At 40.2% G+C, this 19638-nt stretch overlaps 1 protein-coding gene across 7 annotated transcripts; it reads left to right on the forward strand.

Annotated features, from left to right (window-relative positions):
• Positions 1–34: 34 nt before the first annotated feature.
• Positions 35–19398, forward strand: ZSCAN12 (zinc finger and SCAN domain containing 12). Of its 7 annotated transcripts, none has more exons than XR_014232568.1 (6): positions 35–333; positions 1176–1662; positions 5457–5601; positions 7060–8212; positions 15084–15523; positions 16751–19398. XR_014232568.1 is itself a non-coding variant. In XM_082346880.1 (5 exons), exons 1-5 carry the CDS (start codon positions 131–133, stop codon positions 15202–15204), a joined length of 2109 nt encoding a protein of 702 aa, XP_082203006.1. In that variant the 5' UTR covers positions 35–130; the 3' UTR covers positions 15205–19398. The 7 variants fall into 7 exon arrangements, 2 of the variants coding, with proteins under 2 accessions (XP_082203006.1, XP_082203007.1); XR_014232569.1 differs by having other exon boundaries at positions 15084–15391; positions 16751–16836; XR_014232570.1 differs by lacking the exon at positions 16751–19398 and having other exon boundaries at positions 7060–14328; positions 15084–15165.
• Positions 19399–19638: the final 240 nt, after the last annotated feature.

Genomic DNA, 19638 nt, shown 5'->3' on the forward strand with positions numbered 1-19638 from the left:
TAGCACAGGTAGGCTCGCCAAGCCTCGACCGCCCATCGGGTCGGGGGAAGTGGAGATAACAGCCGAAGAGGAGCAGGAGAAAACAATATCGCGAAACCGCGGGCCTGCGAGTCTTCAGCTGTCCTCTCGCATGGGCACGCGGGAAATCGACCGATTTGCAAGCCCCTCCCGCCCCCTTCCTAGAGCGGCGGCAGAAGTGAACCGGTCTTCCGCACTTCGCGGCCGCTTCCGGCCTCTGTGGGTCGCTGTTGGTGGGTTCCGGTTTCGAAGCGGTTGGAGGCCTCAGCCCCTTGTCCCCGGAGAGAAACCGCTTCTGGCGTCCTGGGGCTGCGGGTGAGCGATCCTGTGCTGCGGACGCGGTGGGCGGGGGTGCTACGGCCTTCTCGGCCCCGGCTGGAGTGGGGCGGCCTCCGGGCCTCACTTGCCTAGGTGGATCCGCGAGAAGCTCCTTGACGCAGAAGCTAGCCCCGACCCCCGACCCCTGGGAGAGTGGGTCGAAGCCCGGGGATGAAGGAGAGACCCGGCTGTGCGCTCCATTCCTCCCGGGCTTGTCTCGCGCGGTGTACCCTTCTTGAATTATGCGCCTTCTGACATTTCTGAACAGTCTTGGGTCACAGACGCTGACTGGCGTCCTAGGGCCTCTTTCCTGGGCCTGCCTTTAGAGTTAAAATCACAGAACGCGAGGGTAGAAGGAAGTCTTAAAGACCAATGTCTCCAGCCTTTTCGCTTGATAAATGAAGAATGAGGAGCAGAGAGATTAGGCCCCTGAGGGAATAAATTCATGTGACTTTGCTGCTTTTATGACTTCATGATTTCCACCAGACATCTGGGCATTTAAAAAATTTAAAAAGCAGCTAATCAAGGATGTCTCAACTTTTTATTGTTTGCTGTAAATGTTTGTTTATTCCGTGTAATTGTTCTTTTATCTATCATCAAGTGGAAATGTTTCCTACCAAGTCTTACTCTTCTTTCTTAGAGTCCTGAAACAACTTAGCACCTTTTACTTAATATGTCTCTTTAAATTAGTCTATTCTTGAGCCTTTTTTATCAGGGTATTTTCCTGCGTATAGAAAATTAACCTGGAGGCGGCTTTCAAAGTGCATTTTAAAATTCTTAGAATTTGCAGTTTTTGTTTATGGTGTAGTTTGTGTTAATGATGATGGCTTCTTCTTCAGTTCCAGCCAGAAAGAGACGGCACAGGAGATCTTGCTTGAAGCATTCATAAGCTTTTGCACAGCTATGATGGCATCTACTTGGTCCATCCAGGCCAACAAGGGCCAGGATGAACTTTTGGAAATAAAGATAGAGGAAGAGGAGGTGGAGGAGGAAAATAAGTATACCGCCAGACAGGATCAGAACCTGCAAAAGAACACCACCCACAGCAGGGAGGTCTTCCGACAGTACTTCAGGCAGTTCTGCTACCAGGAAACATCTGGACCCCGTGAGGCTTTGAGCCAACTCCGGGAACTTTGCCATCAGTGGCTGAGGCCAGAGACCCATACAAAAGAGCAGATTCTGGAACTGCTGGTGTTGGAGCAATTCCTAACCATCCTGCCCGAGGAGCTCCAAGCTTGGGTCCAGGAACAGCATCCGCAGAGTGGGGAAGAGGTGGTGACTGTGCTGGAGGATTTAGAGAGAGAGTTGGATGAGCCAGGATATCAGGTGAGAACAAAGAGGTGGTTTCTGTTTGAGAAAAGATGAATTAGAGATTTCTAGGCCAGAATGAAGTCTAACATTATTTCACAAAAGGTATTCTCGACACTTTGGTGTGTCAGAAAGGGGCCTGAGTGTCGCAGAACATTGGTTAACATAATCCTAACTTATTTATATCTTTTCTGTAGAAGGATCATGTATTTCTGCATTAAGCTACAAAATTCTGTTTGATGAAATGCTGCTCAGAAACATTAGAAACAGAAGACTTGTAGGACAGAGAGAAAATGTTAGAGAGATGATGGTGACAAGGTGGGAGCAGCCTCTTGAAAGGGGCATCATTTCTGCTGAACAATACAAATAATTAAGAAATAAGGTTTTGCAGATATATCCACTGCCTTGTCTCCATTAAAGGACTAAAAGATGGAGAAATCAAAGTCACCATCTCAGAGGAATGAGATGTAGGAGCAGAGTGGAAAGTTAGGAGGGAGGGGCAGGTCATGGGGCCCATGTTTCTTTGAGTAGTTGAAAGCCCAGTTAAGTTGGAAAGGTGAGATGTGAGTAGAAGAGTTGAGCACAGAGAGTCCAGGACCTTGAATATCAACCTCTGGAGTTTAGATTTTATTCTGTAGGACAGAAGCTCCTAATCTGTTCTTTCTGAGTCTAAATGAATTTTACTAACGCCAAGATATAAAAAAGAACCAAATTACGTAGGACTATTTTGTTTTGTTTTAGCGTTGATAAAAGACAGTGGTTTTCACCCGGTGACAATTTTGTACCACAGAGGGCATTTGGCAATGTCGTGGAACATTTCTGGTTGTCTTAACGGCGGGAGGTACTACTGGCATCTAGTGGCTAAAGGACAGGGATGCTGCTAGATATCTCACAGTGGAAAGAACAGCCTTATACAACAGAAAATTATTTGACCCAGCATGTCAATAGAATCAAGGCTAAGAAAGCTTGGTATAGAGAGTATAAACGGTGAAGGAAATATAATCTAGCATTGAAGTACAAAGACTGAAGAGGAAAGGAGCATGTGACAAAAAGATCTAAGTTTAAAATAGGGTCATGAAAGTGTGACTGCGAAGGAAGAGGCATGTCTTAGGTAAGAATTAATTGAAAATGATGACAGAGTAGAGGTATAAAGAAGGAAGAAAGAATGGAGACCTCTTTACTGAGCAGTCTATTCTAGGCTAAGCAGTAGGGATTTCAAGCTTGAAAGATTAGCATAACGGAGACACTTCTAACAGAGTTCAAGATTGTAGGCGAAGGTGGATTGGGAAAAGTTCATTCATTCAGCAGATATTTATTGACTATCTGTTGTTTACTAGGCACGGGGAATGCACCAGTGAACAAGGTATAGAGGATTGCTGCTCTTACGTTGATAGATTTTAGCCTACTGAGAGGAGACAGACAGTAAACAAAAAATCAACAAACATATAATACATCAGGTGGTCATAAATTCTATATTTAAAGAAGCAACAGTAAAGCAGAGAAAAGGAATAGTGAATGAAATGAAGATTGTGTTGTTTTCAATAGACTGGTCAGGGAAGGATTTTCAGATAGGGTGACATTTAGAGCAGAGATCTGAATTAAAAGAGCAAGCCATGCAACCATCTAGGATAAGAGTGTTCAGGCAGGGGAAATATCAGTAGTAAATGGGTAGGTCTTAAGGTGAGAATGTGCTTATCATGGTAGAGATGTATTTGTCAAGGAGGAGATGAAATCAGATAGTTATAAGAAGATCAAACCATACAAGGGACTTGTAGACCATTATAAGGAATTCGGATTTTATTCTGAGACAGAAAGTCGTTGGAGAGTTTCGAGCAGAAGACAGATTTAATCTGACTTAAATTTTAACATAATCACTACCTGCTATGTTGGAAAAGTTCTACATTGGGGCTCATGGTGGGACTAGGGGAGGCATAGGGGACAAAGTTAGAAGCAGGGAAACCAGATTAGGAGGCTGTGGCTGTAAGCAATAATCCAGGCAAGAGGTGCTGGTGGCCTGGACTAGGATAGCAGCAGTGGAAGTGGTGAGATGTGATTGGATTCTGGATACATTTTGAAGGTAGAGCTTGAGAGGATTTGTTTCTATATAGGTTGCGGGATGTGAGAGAACGTGAGTTAAAGATATGCCAAAGTTTTTAGTCTGAACATCAGGTAGAATGGGTTTGTCATTCACTGAGATGGTAAAAGGAATCAAGAGTTAGGTTTTAGATATGTAAATTTTGAGATTCCTATTAGAATCCAAGTGGAAAGTTTGAGCAAGCAACTGGATATAAAAAGTTGGAATTCAGTGGGGGGAGTCTGTGCTAGAAATATCAAATTGGGACTTGCCAGAATATGGGTGATAATTAAAGCCATGAGACAAAAAGGGATCATCAGGGGAGTAACCAGCAGTGGAAACTGGGGAGTAGCCGGGGAGGTAGGAAGAGAACCGAAAGAAAGAATGGGATTTTCAGGTGCAGGCAAAAGTAATTTGGTTTTAGTCGTGTTGAGTTTATATTGCCAGCCAGTCCTTTCCCTTGGGGGTTGCTGAGGGTAGCTAGTGGAGTTTACAGCTTGATTTATGAGGCCTAGCCAAAGATCCAGGGACAGAAGGCACAGTTCACTATACTGGCCTTTTTTTGCTTCCCCCTCCCCAAAATTTGAAGTATCAAAACAACTTTTTCTGTACATCTGAGATAGTACCTGCTGATTTTGGCTCTTATTCTGAGGGAGAGATTACAAAATGAAACTATGTCAGGGAAATAGAGCCAGTGTATGGTGATTTCTTATTTACAAAATTTAGCCACTGAAGGGGATGGGGAAGTAACTTGAGGGCCTGTCGTATGCCAAGGTCTTGTGCGAAGTGCTTTACATGTGTGGTGTCATAATCTCAGAGTAGTTTCTAGCCCATGGTGACAGAGCTACTAAACTAAGGATCAGAGTAAGTAACTAGAGTGATTCCAGATCCCTGCTTTTTATAATACCATGCTGGGGAAACCTATTACTTTTAAATGCAAGAGGAAATGGGCCCGTGGAGTAGTGGAAGCTACAGAGTGGCTGAAATTGCTGAGTAAATGAGTTAATTGAAGGAGCAAGGGTCACAGGGAAGCGGAAAAGGATGAGATTGAAGGCAAAAGTAGATACAAGCCTTGAAAAAGAAGACATCTTCCTCTAAGATACAAGGGAAGGAGAAGAGTATGAGAGTGGAGATAGATAAAGTGAAGGGGAGATGATTTTTTGAGATGATTGTGATCTTAGATAAATAGAAAATAAGATCATCTTCCCAGAAAGAAGTGGGATGGGGACCTCAGAAGGGCAGAGTCTATTAGGAACAGTTTTTGGGGTAAATATGGAAGAGATTTCTCTCCTTTTCCTTTTTTCCCTTCCTTTCTTTACTTTACTTTCTCTCTTTACTTTTCCCCTTTCCTTCTTTCTCACTTCTGTTTTATTTCCCCCTAAGTCCTTTTCCCCTCCTTTCTGCCTCTTTTTACCTTCTTTTCCTTCTCTCTTTTCTTTTTTTTTTCTCTTTCACTTCTCCATTTCTTTGAGCACAGACAAAGAAGTAAAAGGGGCACAATCAACATTCTTTAACTGTTAAGAATAGGGGAAATTACTTCCAGCTGCAGAAGGGAAGGTTTCTCAGAGGAGGTGACATTTATGTTGGCCTTGAAGAATGAGTAGGATTATGGTAAGCTGATATCTGGAAAGAAGTTTATTTCAAGTTTCAGAGAGCTGGGTGCTACTGCCATGAATAGTATACTCTTCTGTTTAATGTTATCAGAGTGAGTATCTCAGTTATATCTCATCTACCTCAGGTCTCAGCCCACACTGAGGAACAGGAAATGTTCTTGCAGGAGATGGTAGCTCTAAGAACAGAACAAGAACCCAGAATGTCCCTCCCATCTGTGAAAGCCCAGCTAAAATGTGAATCTCCAGAAATTGAAGCCCAGAAGAAGCAAGGTAAAGAAGAAAGACCCACCTTGGGAGGAAGGGGAAGATGGGGCTAACACAGGACACTGGGGCTGTTTTGTACTTTGTGCTGTTTCTGATCATTAAAGTCAGGAAAGTCTCTCTAGAAATCTGACGGCTCATGCGTAGGTCTCAGGCAGCCTGGTTTGTCACTCTACAGCTCTTTTTTTCTCTTTATATTAATATTTTTAAAATTCTGGCTGTATTTTATTTGAAATCACTTAGTTTAGTTCTTCTGACAGTTATTTTCTTCTGTACTGACCTTTCTGCTATTTTTAGCCTTTATCCTAGCAGACAATACCATTATCTTCCAATTCGACTATCTCCTGCCTCCTTCAGTTAAATAAACCTTTGCTCCATGATGTCTGCAGCTAACTCTCAGATGGTACAGGGGAAAAAAAAAAAAAAAAAAAAATGTATGTGTGTGTATTACTCTTATAAAGAGATGGAGTAATAAAGCAAATGGGGTAGAATGTTCAAAGTTAGTGAAGGGGTGAAAGACTCAGTACCTTCCTTATTTCTACTTCCTTTATTGTTTTTTTCATTTAATTTTTTTAAATAGGTGAAAATTCACATGGTTCAAAAAATAATAATTTAAAGTTACCCAGTGAAAAGTTTTCATTCCACTCAATTTCCCTAGCCATTTGGTCTCCTTACCCCTATTCTGAAATAGGTTGTCACTGTTACTAGTTTCTTGTGTGTCCTTCTAGAGATTTTTTAATCATATATGTATGTTTTTCATATTCAAATATATTTTCCTCTCTTTATCACTAAGATTGTAGAACCTTGCATTTTTTATTTCTTAACAGCTGCTTAATATTAAAATGTATGGATATATCATGCAATTAACTTCCCTTGCTGATGACATTTAAGTTGGCCCTGCTCTTTTACTGTAACAAATAGTGCTGTGGTAAATAACTGTATGTGTGGGTATATCTGTAGCATAAATTCTTCTGTGTGGAATTACTAGGTCAAAGGTTTTATTATATAGTTGTAATGTTTATATATATTGTCAAATTGCCCTCTATAAAGCTTGGGTCAGTTTACACTCCCACTGGCAATGTATGATATCCATGTCGTGAACATGGTGTTATATCAAGCTATTGGCAAATCTGATGGGTGAAAATTATACTCAATATTGTTTAAATTTGCTTTTCCCTTATTGTGAGGTGGAGCATCTTTTCTTGTGTTTAAGAACTATTGTATTTCCTTTCTTGGAAACCATCAGTTTTTTTTTTTGCCAAGTTTTCTATTGGGTTATTGGTCTCTTCCTTAACAGTTTTTGGAGTGCTTTGTTTATTAGTCTGTCGTATATTCTAGTGCCATTTTATAGTCATGCAGGAACTCTAGGTTCTTATGTAATTTTTCATTTGAATAATTTTATGTTGCCTAGTGAAGTTGCTGTTTGCTATCACAAGAAACTAGTTAACATTTATGATCCATTTTTAGTTTCAGATGTTGAGACTGGAAATGAGTATAGGAATTTAACTCTAAAGCAAGAAGTTTCTGAAGAAATGAAACCATATGGGACTATATCTAGCAAATTTGAAAATGAAATGTCTCAGTCAGCTAGGTATGAAAAAACTTATGAACATGAAGAAAAAATGGGAGAGCCTTCTGGATACTCCAGGGAAGATAAACAACATACATGTGATGAAAATGGAGTAAGTTTGACTGAGAACTCAGACCTTTCTGAACACCAGAAAGTCTGTCCAGGAGAAAAGCGTTATGAATGTGATGACTGTGGAAGAGCTTTTAGTCAACACTCATGCTTCGTAGAACATCAGCAGATCCATACTGGAGACAGGCCCTACAAATGCGAAGAATGTGGAAAAACTTTCCGTGGGAGAACTGTGCTTATTCGACACAAAATAATACACACGGGAGAGAAACCATATAAATGTAATGAGTGTGGCAAAGCCTTTGGCCGGTGGTCAGCTCTTAATCAACATCAGAGACTTCACACAGGAGAGAAACACTACCACTGTAATGAATGTGGCAAAGCCTTTAGCCAGAAAGCAGGCCTCTTTCACCATCTCAAAATCCACACCAGAGACAAACCTTATCATTGTACTCAGTGTAATAAAAGTTTTAGTCGGCGTTCAATTCTTACCCAGCATCAAGGAGTCCATAGTGGGGCAAAGCCCTATGAGTGCAGCGAGTGTGGAAAGGCCTTTGTTTATAACTCCTCCCTTGTTTCCCATCAGGAGATCCACCACAAAGAAAAATGCTATCAGTGTAAGGAATGTGGGAAGTCCTTCAGTCAGAGTGGCCTTCTTCAGCATCAGAGAATCCATACTGGGGAGAAACCCTACAAATGTGATGTATGTGGAAAAGCCTTTATTCAGAGGACAAGTCTTATGGAACACCAACGAATTCACACTGGAGAGAGACCCTATAAATGTGATAAGTGTGGGAAGGCTTTCACTCAAAGATCAGTCCTCACGGAACATCAGAGAATCCACACCGGAGAGAGGCCCTACAAATGCGATGAGTGTGGGAATGCCTTCCGAGGAATCACCAGTCTCATTCAGCATCAGAGAATCCACACTGGCGAGAAACCCTACCAATGTGACGAATGTGGCAAAGCCTTCAGACAGAGGTCAGATCTTAGTAAACACCAGAGAATCCACAATAGAGGTGGTCCCTATGAATGTAAAGAGTGTGGGGAGTCGTTTAGGCAGAACTCAACTCTTACTCAACATCAGACTACCCACAAAGGAGAAAAATCTGGTTCTGTGTGAAGACTGCAGGGAAGCTGTCTCACAGAGTGCAGGCTGGAGGGGAATACTAGCTTTGAGATGATTTAGGACAAAATGTTAGTCACTATTGCTATAAGGTAACTTCGGATATTTCATAAAAAATACACTCTGTGCTGCCCATTTCATTAGGTGCTGTGGAGAACAAGAAGCATAACACCAGATTCCTTTTCTCAAAGAGTTTACAACCTAGTTTGGGATATATAAGGTCCACCTGTTTAGTCAAGACTATAGGACAATAGAATTGATGCTCAAAGTAGTGTAGAATTAAAGTGGCACTTGGCAAGCTATAAATTCTGAAGGACAGATCACTGTTGCCTGAAGTGGTCAGGAAAGACTTTATTTAAGATAAAGGTTTGATGGGGATATTTGGAAGGCAAAAGGGAGAAAACATTTAGGGTAGAACAAATGTAAGCAGAGTGCATGTAGTTCGGAAGCATCAATGACAAGACTAGCCAACCTAAAGTAGAGAGTTCATTCAAACTGGGCAGTTGATGGCATTACGTTGGAAACATAGCTTGAGGACAGCCTCTGGGAGGGTTAGAATGCCAATAATTTCACCTTATACTTTGACACTTACAAAGCACTTTTCTCATTGAATTCCTAAAATGTTTCTATAAATTAAAATTATTCTCCATTTTAAAAATGAGGATACTCTTGCTTATGGAGATGGTGACATAGCTACAATATCACACAAAGGAAAAGACCAGCAGCTTAAGTGCAGTTTTGTGACTTCAAGTCCTGTTCATTATACCAGTGATTCTTCAACATCAGTGAACATCAGAATCACCTGTGGAGCTTGTTTAACATACCTGAGTCCCACTCACAGATACTATGCTTCATTAGGTCTGAGATGGGGATTGAGAATCTTCATTTTTATAGCTCTGCAGTCACCTGATGTACTCTAAATTTTGAGAAACGTTGCGCTGAATCACTGCTGCCTTCGTGGTTGCCAGTGAAGTGAGGAAGCATGAACACAGGCCGCTGCAGATTTTTAGCATGAGGAAAGCCCTTCAGGGGACATGTGCCACCAGCTCTTTACAATGAACAGGGAATTGGACCACCATCATGCCTAATAACTAGGTCTTCAAGATGGCCTTTCTGTCCCTTCAAATTTAAATGTTTCAAAAAAGACCTATATTCCAAGGCTTCCAAGGTTCTTCTGAGTGTAAGGCCTGTGTGTGTGTGTGTGTGTGTGTGTGTGTGTTTAGGGGTGGGGTGCTGGTGTTCTTCCCTGTTATACACTTCCCTTTTTTCCCACCTCTGTAGTTACCATTGTGTTCTGAATCCCCTAATAATTTCTCGTGAGAACTGGCTTATAATTTTTTGGTTTGTATACCTTCTTGAGCACATAAAAGAGCCAAAGATGAGTGATTCTTTCCCTTGGGGCTTCAGAAAAAAAATCAACCAAAAACTGGTTGACATTATCCCTATATTACTGAGTAAACAATTCTGTTTTTGATGAGAACCTGTGATGATCATTGTAGTGGATAGCAGGCAAGCCGCAAAGAAGTACACACAGCCCCTGGTCTGTTTATCTTTTTATTTACAGAAGTCATATTTGATCTCTACTGAGATGTCCTTTTATTTCTTTCCTTTTCGACCTTGCCACAGCAAACTCCATAATTTCTAGGACTGCCTTCCCACCTCACCCCACACAACTTCAGTCCCCTCATCTCCCTTCACCTCTAGCTGGTCAGTGCGTTTGAAGTGGTAGGATAGTGACAAAAGAGGAAGGAGAGAAAAAAGAAGGGTAATCACCATTCTTTAACTGTTCTAACTACCTTTCTGCCCAGCCCTGTCTTTATCCCGTCTCTCCACTCCTATAATATACTCTACCCCCATTTCCCTAGCGCCCTTGTCTCTTGCCCCTCTTATCCGTAATCCCTATATAGGACATAGGAATATCATCACTGGCTTGGAACTAGAAGAGTCCCTAGTCCTATAGAAATATATATGTTCCTAGCTTTCTAAATTGTAATTGTGAACACATTTTCCCATGAAAATGATAATGGTATTAGTGCTATAATTTAGGCATATTATGTGTCACATTGGCTTTTGGGATTAGATTTACGTTGACTGGGAAAACTTTCTGAGTTCACAACATAGGAAAGCAAATGAACATTTAAAAAACAACTCATTCACAATTTGAGGACTGCTTAGGCTTTTTCATAAGACCAACAGTGGAGTTGTGCACCAGGCATTGAGGCAGCTAGGATTGGAAACAATTTTTTTTTTATGTCTGGAAAACGAACAAGGATCCTAGAACTGAGCCTTGAGAGCTCTGTAGCTGTAAGTATATGAGGCCTATTCCCTACCTAAGGTTACCCTGTCTCAAATTTCTCTCATGTAAATTCGTCTCTTTGGAGGGGACTTGACTTAGTAACAAGAGCCTTCATGAGAACATCTCTTTACCAAACTGATGCTGTCCATAGTTGTCATCTAATCTGATTCCACAAACATGTTTTCCAAACTGAAATTGCTCTTCATAATGTCAGAGCCTCTCTCTTTAATCTGACTGCTCAATGGAATGCAATCCTTATTTTAAACTTGCTGTCTACTCTCCATGCTGTTACTTGCAGTCTCTCCAGTTCGTCTTCTGCTTAACGTGTTCTCTCAGTGCACACAGCTTCCTCCATTTGCCTCTAACTCCCTTAAGTAATATTATAAAGGAACCATAAACAAAGACCCAGAACAATGGAATATGCCTATGATATAGAAGAATACAGTTCGTAACTTATTTAAAAATAAATGTGGGGGTTTTGTTCTGGTTGTTTCTTGTGCTTAAATACAGTTGTAGAACCAAAAGAAAGGGCGGAGTGGCATGGGGTTTCCAGGTAGGCATCAAAGGGGGTCAAACTAGTCCTAGATAAGGAGAAGATATAAGGTTACTATCTGGAACTAAATTGGCCACACAGATAAGTTGAAGGCCCTGAGGGGCAAGTGGAGGACATGACATGTTAGATATGGAGTTGGGGAGTGCAGTGAACAGAAAATGCCTTGAGATGAAGTCAGGAGTACATCTTTATGTATAAAAGATGTGGTGTGATAATGACAGGACCTAGGAAATCAGGGTCCCTTGAAGCAGTTCATCTATGTGGATTTTTAAATCATCAGTAACAGGAGGCAGGATGGAAAGAAAAGAGTATGAAAGTGAAGCAAGTCCACAAGAGAAGTAATGGCAGCCAGTAATACAACAGCCAGGTAGAACAACTGGTATAAAACTCAAAGGAATCATGAAGCAGCAGCTTAGAAATAACATTAAGGATGAGAATAAGATTGACTAGCCTGTCTTCTAATTGATTGAAGGTAAACAAGATATTGAGTGTTTGAGGCAAAAAACACCTGGAGAGGTTGGGGGAGAATCAAATTTCTAAAGCAGTGAAAAGTAAAATGAACTTAAACATGGGCTTTGGATGAAAAAGTAACCTGACAATCACAAAAGGGTTCCAGAGAGTGTAATAGAAAGGGACTGAAGGGAAGGAAGATGGGCCCCTTTTGAAAAAAAACAAAAGCAAACAAAAAAGGGTGCTGAGCAGGGCTCTGGGATTGAGAAATCTCGTGGGCATGGTGAGGATGGAGGTGGAGAGCAATCAGATAGAAGCACTTAGAAAAGCTCTGCACTCCTGTACTCAGAACAGAAGTAGCCTCTTTCATTAATATTCAGTGATTGATTGTAAAGTTGTTAACAGTCAAAGTCTTATTATTGGCAATCCTTAGGACTAGAGGAAAGGATTTATTAAGAGTAGTATGTAATTGTTAACTGCTTACTAAGGGCCAGACATTATTAAATGCTTTACTCACATTATTTCATTTTTAGCTGGGGAAACAAATCAATAAAACTGCTTGAGGTCACAAAGTTAGTATGTGGTGGGACCAAGATATGAACTAAGCAGTTCCAGAGCCCACTCTTCCTCTGTTTATTTCAGATGAACAAACTGCATGTTGCAGTGGTATTCAGTGCTTTGAGTTATTACCTGTAGAAAATTTTCAATTCCTATCACTATTCTGGAAAATACTTAAGAAACTCTGTAGAGTCCTGGGTCCAAACACCAAAGGCAATAATATCCCCATCCTCTTGCATACTAAATCTTGGATGAAGTTTGGGCCAGCATAAATATCAGCCCTAATTCTTGTTGCCTGCACAATGAGGGTGTCTGCGGGAGACATTTCACTTTAAAGATGAGCTCTTTATAGGAAAGGATCACACTTCTAGCTTAGAACCATTATTCTATGCATTATTCTGACAGAATAAGGGATATCTGACTGTCTAATATAAATCATAAAGATTAGATGTCCCCATTATGGATCTATCCAATAACTCACTATGGATATACCTTTGATGAGGGTTTTTAAAAGTGTTTTTATATTTGTAGCTAGTACCACTTCTTGGATTAAAAAAAACTTAGGTAAGTATATATTATATAAAATAGTTCTTTCAGATGCTCCTCCTGACTCCACAAGCACAGAATTTATTTGAGCAACAAGTGTTTGTTTAATATAGGGATAATCATTTTGATAACTTTAATTGAATTTTCTCAACTTTCAACCTTTCACACTGAAAATTTTACATTTTAAATCCCCTCCAGCAGTTCATCATTTTATTAGAATTTCTTTGGGTCCTCTCTCCTTCCAAATGTTTCTGGGTATAACTGGTAAGGAGTTCTTGAACATTGTTTCTTATACATAGTATTTTTATATCATATTTGTATATAAAAAGTAGGTATGGTTATATTTTATATAAAATGTTTTTAATTTTTATTTTATACATATACTTTCATTTTATATACATACAATTTGGTCTTGACAAAGCCAACCACGATAAGTGTTTTAAACTTCTTAGTTGCTTAGCTCCCTAGTCCACATTGTGAGATCATTATTGAGAGCCAGCCTTATCCCTTGATTTCTTGGAAACAGTTGATTCTCTTCCCACACGTATAAAAGACCTTTTCCAGGTCTGAAAACCCATCAGTCAAGGCTCCCAGAGTTTTCACCCATCACAGTTCAAGGTGATCTTTGGGGAATATATGTTTGCTCTACCAATCGTCTTCTTAAGCCCAAATGGCCTGGTCCTGGGTGTCCCGAGGATTCCTAAGAGGAGGCCATTTGTTACCTCTGATTTATGCAGATCGTCATTATTCCTGTCTAAGCTTGATAATGCGTATCTTACTTTTTGATCTAGTGCCTCAGCTCAGCCTACTTAAGTGAAATATTTAAGAGTAGGTATATCACCATTTCATCCCTGATAAAGGAGGAGGAAATTTAGGAACTCTACAGCTTGCTGTAGCCAAACTCTAGCTCAATGACTTTGAGCAAGCGACTTAATCTCATTTCATCATAAAGTATAATATCAACAATAGTACCTACTTCTGCCTGGGGAGCCGCAGACCTAGGGAGGATAATTGTTATATGGATAAATGGGGGGTTTATATAAAGTGCTTAGAACAGTGGTTAGCACCTAAGTGCTTTATAGCCGTTTGCTATTGTTCTATTGCCGTGGGCTCTCTCAAATGCGTTGCCTCCAGATGCTCCAGCCCCAGGCCTGAAATTACCTGTAACTACGCTGCATTTTTCCCAGGACTGCTGCGTTGTTGCCGCTGGGATTAAAGCTGCCGCTCAGGTCTACTTTTACTTTCTTACCTTGGGAACTAATGAACAGTGGCTGGCAGGACATAAACATCGCCTAAACTGGCAAGGAAAGATTTTCCTATCTTTTGTCTCCACCCCTGTAAGAGATACTTAGCTAAGGAGTTTCCCTTTTTGTCTGAGTTGCTCTTCTGAAGTTCTGCCGCGGGAAGGCGGACCCTGGGCGGAGCCTGCCATGCCCCAGCCTCGGAGCGCAGGCCCTTGGAGTTACCTGACCTAGCTGCCCGAGCCTGCGCTGCTCAGCAGGGGCGGGGATGCTGCCAGGCAAGCACGGAGAGGAGAGAACCTCCAGATTCCTAAAGGAGACCTAAGGGTGAGGCATTGTTGACAGCCGCAGGCCTAGAACTGCGAGCTCTTTCGGCCTTTGGGTCGTAGGTGGTGGTGGTAGCGGGTTCATGGACTCAGGCTTCGACTCAGTGTGTGATCCGGCCCTTTAGGGACTCCGGTGAAGTTCAGTAGGACGAATTGAGTTGCAGGCGAAAGTTAAAGATGGCTTCCACGTCCTGAGTTGTCGTAGGTTATTGGGGCTGTTGAGAAAAAGACGAAAGTCTGGAATCCCAATTTGGTAAAAGGAAAGTTGGGCTCCTTTGAGATGATCCCACTCATGACTCCCTAGAATAAGTCAGAACACAAGGAACGACACAGAATCCACTTGTTTGACTTTTAGAAAATTACTTAATCCCTCTGTGCCTCAGTATCATTCATCTGTAAGTGGAATGATAAAATCTGCTTAGATGAGTAAATTCACAGTCAATTTTCAATAAATATTAGCCGTTATTTTCTGATCTCTAATGTTCTTTACCATTTGGGATTCTTAGAAGGGGAGAACCAAAGGGAGGAGGGTCATGGTCTTTCTCTCAAGCTTTATTAACTTAAACTAGGAAGTAAGAGATTATAGCGGATAGTGTTTACTAATAATTTGCAGTCACTCCCACTCTGTCTTCTAATTTTTTTAGCTTTCTGACAGAGTTCCTTTTTTATTTCAGTGCGTTGTCAGGTAAGTGAGTTCTTGGGTAAGAGCTAAATAAAATTTAGAGTTTCTGTTAACAGTGTTGTTCTATGCCTCAGGAAGAAGACTAGCTACAAGGATATACTTCTGAAAAATCAGTGTGAACCCCAAGCTGGAGTGAATCTTCTCCTGAGCTCGCTTATTCCAGAATGGCAGTCTTCTTGCAGGAAAGATCTCTAATAGTGACTGATGGTAGAGGGAGAGGGCTGTGCCTGGGACCAAGAATCAGACTGGCAAAACAAAATCTTTCTTCCAACTTTAAGTTGTTGCTACCAGGAAATAGATACTTGGACCTCACAGGGCTGTCAGAAGACTCGGGGAGCTCTGCCCACAGATGCTGAGACCAGAAATACAGACCAAGGAGCAGGTGCTGAAGCAGGTCCTGACCTCTGCCTGTAGAGCTGCAGACCTAAGGAGGATAATATCATTCAGAATGTAGGGAAGAGGCATCAGTTATGCTAGAAAGGTTGAAGAGACAGCTTGAAGGACAAGCCATCAGGTGGGAAAGGTGGGGAGGATCATTTATGGCTTGACTAGTGAAAGGCTTCAGGAATAGAACAGAAAGCAGCAAAACAACTTTAGGATCCACCAGATGTCTCTGGAGCCATAACCCAGTATCTCCCTCATGGGCTTTAATTCCGCCGGGTATTCATGTACACCTCTGGAATCTTCTCTACCTATATTGTTTTTTTGTTGTTGTTGTTATTTGGGTGTTTTTACTGAAGGATAGCTTCAAATTCAATTTTCCAAGACCATCTTCATCCATTGCTTTTAGGGCCCAGATAGAACAAGGATAGAACAAGGTATGCTTATGGCAAGATAGTACCCTGGAATCAAAAGGTGTCAGGTCCAGTCTGTTAAGACCCTACCTTAGTTTAACTCTCATGTTATTGCCTTATGAAATGGAAAGCAGATGAGAAAGAATGTCTGCAGAGAAAGAAGACATCCTTGAAAAGAAGGTTTTTAGAACTCTTGTTAGTGTTCTTTCCCTGGAAACCTTGCCCCTACCCGTCTCTTTGCCCAATTCTTTAGGTAGAAACTCTGAGTAATATTTGGGAGGTGTCTGTGTTTTGTTTTGCTCTTGTTTTGACTTATTCAACTCCTTTAGCTTTAAAATGTTTTTCTTCTTATCTTTTAATCCTGAATATTAACTGAAAAAATTATTTTCCCCACTGTTATTTTTCCAGTTTACTGATTTCCCCACATCAAAATAGTATGCATTTTGAAACTGATCTACCTATTGCTCCAAGTTAACTTTTATTATATGCCATTGTTTGTTGATCCATTTAACAAACATTTATGGAGCATTTTGTTTGTCTATACTAGTGGCCTAGGTACATTCATTTGGTGTAAATGGTACTTTTAACTACGCTTTAGCAAATTAAAATTTCTCTTGGTCTCATGATATTCCCTTTTTTCACCTCCAGATTCAAACTGACCGCCTCTTAACTTTTTTGATTATACCTTTTTGATTCTTTGTCACATTTTGTGAGAAAATTCTGTATGCTCTTCCAGTCTCTTTCTGTCCAGCTGTCTCTTCTCAAACTGGAACTTCACATGCCTTCTTGCATGCTTTTCAAAATTGAATTGGTAGTTTAGGGATACTGAAAAGGCATGCACTTTAGATAAAACTGGGTTTTATTTTGATCGCTGTTTCTCATCATAAGTCTCATGATCTCAGCAGAAGAGACAACTGACATTTGAATTGTCTGTGCATTTTTTTTAGATGGTGTTACTGAGAATGAAAATAAGGACTTGTCTCCAACACAAAAAAATTCTGAAGATGCTAAATCATGTGGGGGGAATCTGTAGAATTACAGCATCAATGCAGTAAGTTAGTAAAAGCTTTAGTTACTGGTGAGTAATTACTCAGCATTAGGAAGTACATACCAAAGAGAATGTCTTTGAGAGCAACACTTTTGGAAAAGCTTTTGTTTACAGTGGGTCCCTCCTTTCCCACTAGGAAATCCATCACAGGGGAAAATGCTATCAGTATAAGGAATGTGGGAAAGCCATATTTGACATAAGCCAAAGCAGCCTTTCAGAAAATCCACACGAGCAAGAGACTGCATAAATGTGATGCAGGATGTAAGGATGCCTTTATTCAGCATGGAAACCTTATAGAACCGTATGTGAAGGAAGTAGGAAGGAAGGCCTTCACCCAAAAGTCAGGACTGACTGCACTAGAGACTCTACATAGGAGATAGATCTTATAAACGTGATGAATGTGGAAATATTTTCCACAGAATCACCAGCATTATTCAGCATTGGAGAAATCACACTAAAGAAAAACTGACAGTGTGATGAGTATGGAAAAGTCTTCAGATAGAGGTTGGACCTTAGTAAACAGCAGTGAGTCCATATTAGGGAGGCTCTTTTAAATGAGAAGATTGTGGGAAGTTGCACGGACAGACATCAAGCCTCAACAATAGTCTCCACGATATTGGAAAATTAATGTAAATGGGCAAGATGTATGGGGAATGGTTATCTTAAATTGCCCATTGTAGCCACTAAAAACATTCAATGAACGTCTCAAGTCACGAAAAGGAAAAGTCAGAAGTTCTTTTCGCTTCTCAAAGGAGTCTGTAAACATAAGCAACCAGGACTTGTGAAATTAAGATGTTTACCTGCATCCCTGGACTTGTGACACTATCTCTGAGATGATTATCTGTTTACTGGGGAAATGTTATTTTCCCATGCCCACTCTAATCTCATATCTTAAATTCATTCAAGTGTAAACAATATTGTCTACTGTTTATTTTAACTATATATATATATATATATATATATATATATACACACACACACACACACACACACACACACACACATATACACATATATATATTATTTTTATGGGCTAAATAGGCTTGTATGAGTACACCAGGGCATAAAAATGACATTATTAAAGTTTCAATAAACATAATGAAAGGATCCACATCACTGAATTGTTGGACGTTGGCTGCTTTCCTAGATTTGGCACTGCCTCTGTGTTCTCCCAACACAAGGCCATATAGGTGTCATTCACAGAGTATATATGTCCCAGATTTGGTTTTTTTTTTTAAAGATAGAAAAAGAGGGCTTCCCTGGTGGTGCAGTGGTTAAGAATCTGCCTGCCAATGCAGGGGGACACAGGTTCGAGCCCTGATCCAGGAAGATCCCACATGCTGCGGAGCAACTAAGCCCATGAGCCACAACTACTGAGCCTGTGCTCTAGAGCCCTTGTGCCTAGAGCCCGTGCTCCGCAACAAGAGAAGCCATCGCAATGAGAAGCCTGTGCACTGCAATGAAGAGTAGCCCCTGCTCACCGCAACTAATGAAAGCCCGTGCGCAGCAACAAAAGACCCAACACAGCCTAAATAAATAAATAATAAAATAAATAAATATATTAAAAAAATATATATTTCACATATAGCTTATTGACAGATAATAATAAAGGTATTTTCCCTTATAGATAACACATAATGTCCTGAAGGCTAATACTTTAAGTAATTTGTTTATTATTATTTTCAGTTCTAAAACCTACAGTCTAAAAGAGGAAAGAGTCTTTTAGAAGCTCTTCTTCAGCAAATTGGCAATGTAGCCCAATCTCTATGAAAATGAGGCCTATGGATTTTATAGTAGGTCACTAAATATAGGAACCACAGATTTCAAAACTTTGCAATGATTATTTCACAATTAGGAGTTTATATCTGCTGTATATGCCTAAATTTTCTGAATAGGTATTACGGTCACTATTTTAAAAGATGGATTGTGTTCTATAAAAGGATTTTTCAGCATCCATAGAAACTACATTATTTTTTTCCCTTAATTTTATTATCTTGTATTACATGAAAGACTTTCCTGACATTGAACCAATCTTGCATTCCTGGAATAAATTTCACTTAGGCATGGTGTTTTCTTCATGTGTTTATGGGTTCTACTTGCTAATATTTTATTTAGTACATTTTTATTCAATATTTATGTAAAACTGGTCTGTAATTTTCTGTATTTTTCAGGTTCAGGTTTCGATTTTACTTGCATCACAGAAAGGACTAAGTTTTTATTTTTTAATGTTCTAGAACAATTTGTAAAGCATTGACATTATCTGGTTTTTGAAAGTTGAATTCTGATGTGAAACCATCTGGGCTGGGTACTTTTTTGTGGGATAGTTCCATGGTAACTTTTTTCTATTTCTTCTACAAAAATGGTCTATTTAGGCTATTTATAATGGGAGTCAATTCTGATAATCTATTATTTGCTTAGAAAACTATCCATTTTGTCTAGACTTTCAAGTTACTTACCTAAAATCTGCAGTATAATCTGTTATGACTTTTTAAACAGTTTTATTGAGGGAAATTGATACACAGTAAACTGCACAAGTACATGATTGAACATGGCAGGATTTTTGTTTTTTTGTTTGGTTAAGGTAACATTGGTTTATAACATAGTATGTTTCATGTGTACAACATTATATTTCTACTTCTGTATACCCTACAGCATGCTCACCACCAAAAATTTAGTTTCCATCCATCACCATATTGTTGATCCCCTTTACCCATTTCACCCTCTTGTCAGCCCCTTCCCCTCTGGTAAGCACTATTCTGTTCTCCATATTTACATGTTTGATTTTGT

Source organism: Balaenoptera borealis (assembly GCF_965194805.1).
Source record: "Balaenoptera borealis genome assembly, chromosome: 12".
In the NCBI taxonomy this organism is placed as follows: Eukaryota; Metazoa; Chordata; class Mammalia; order Artiodactyla; family Balaenopteridae; genus Balaenoptera; species Balaenoptera borealis.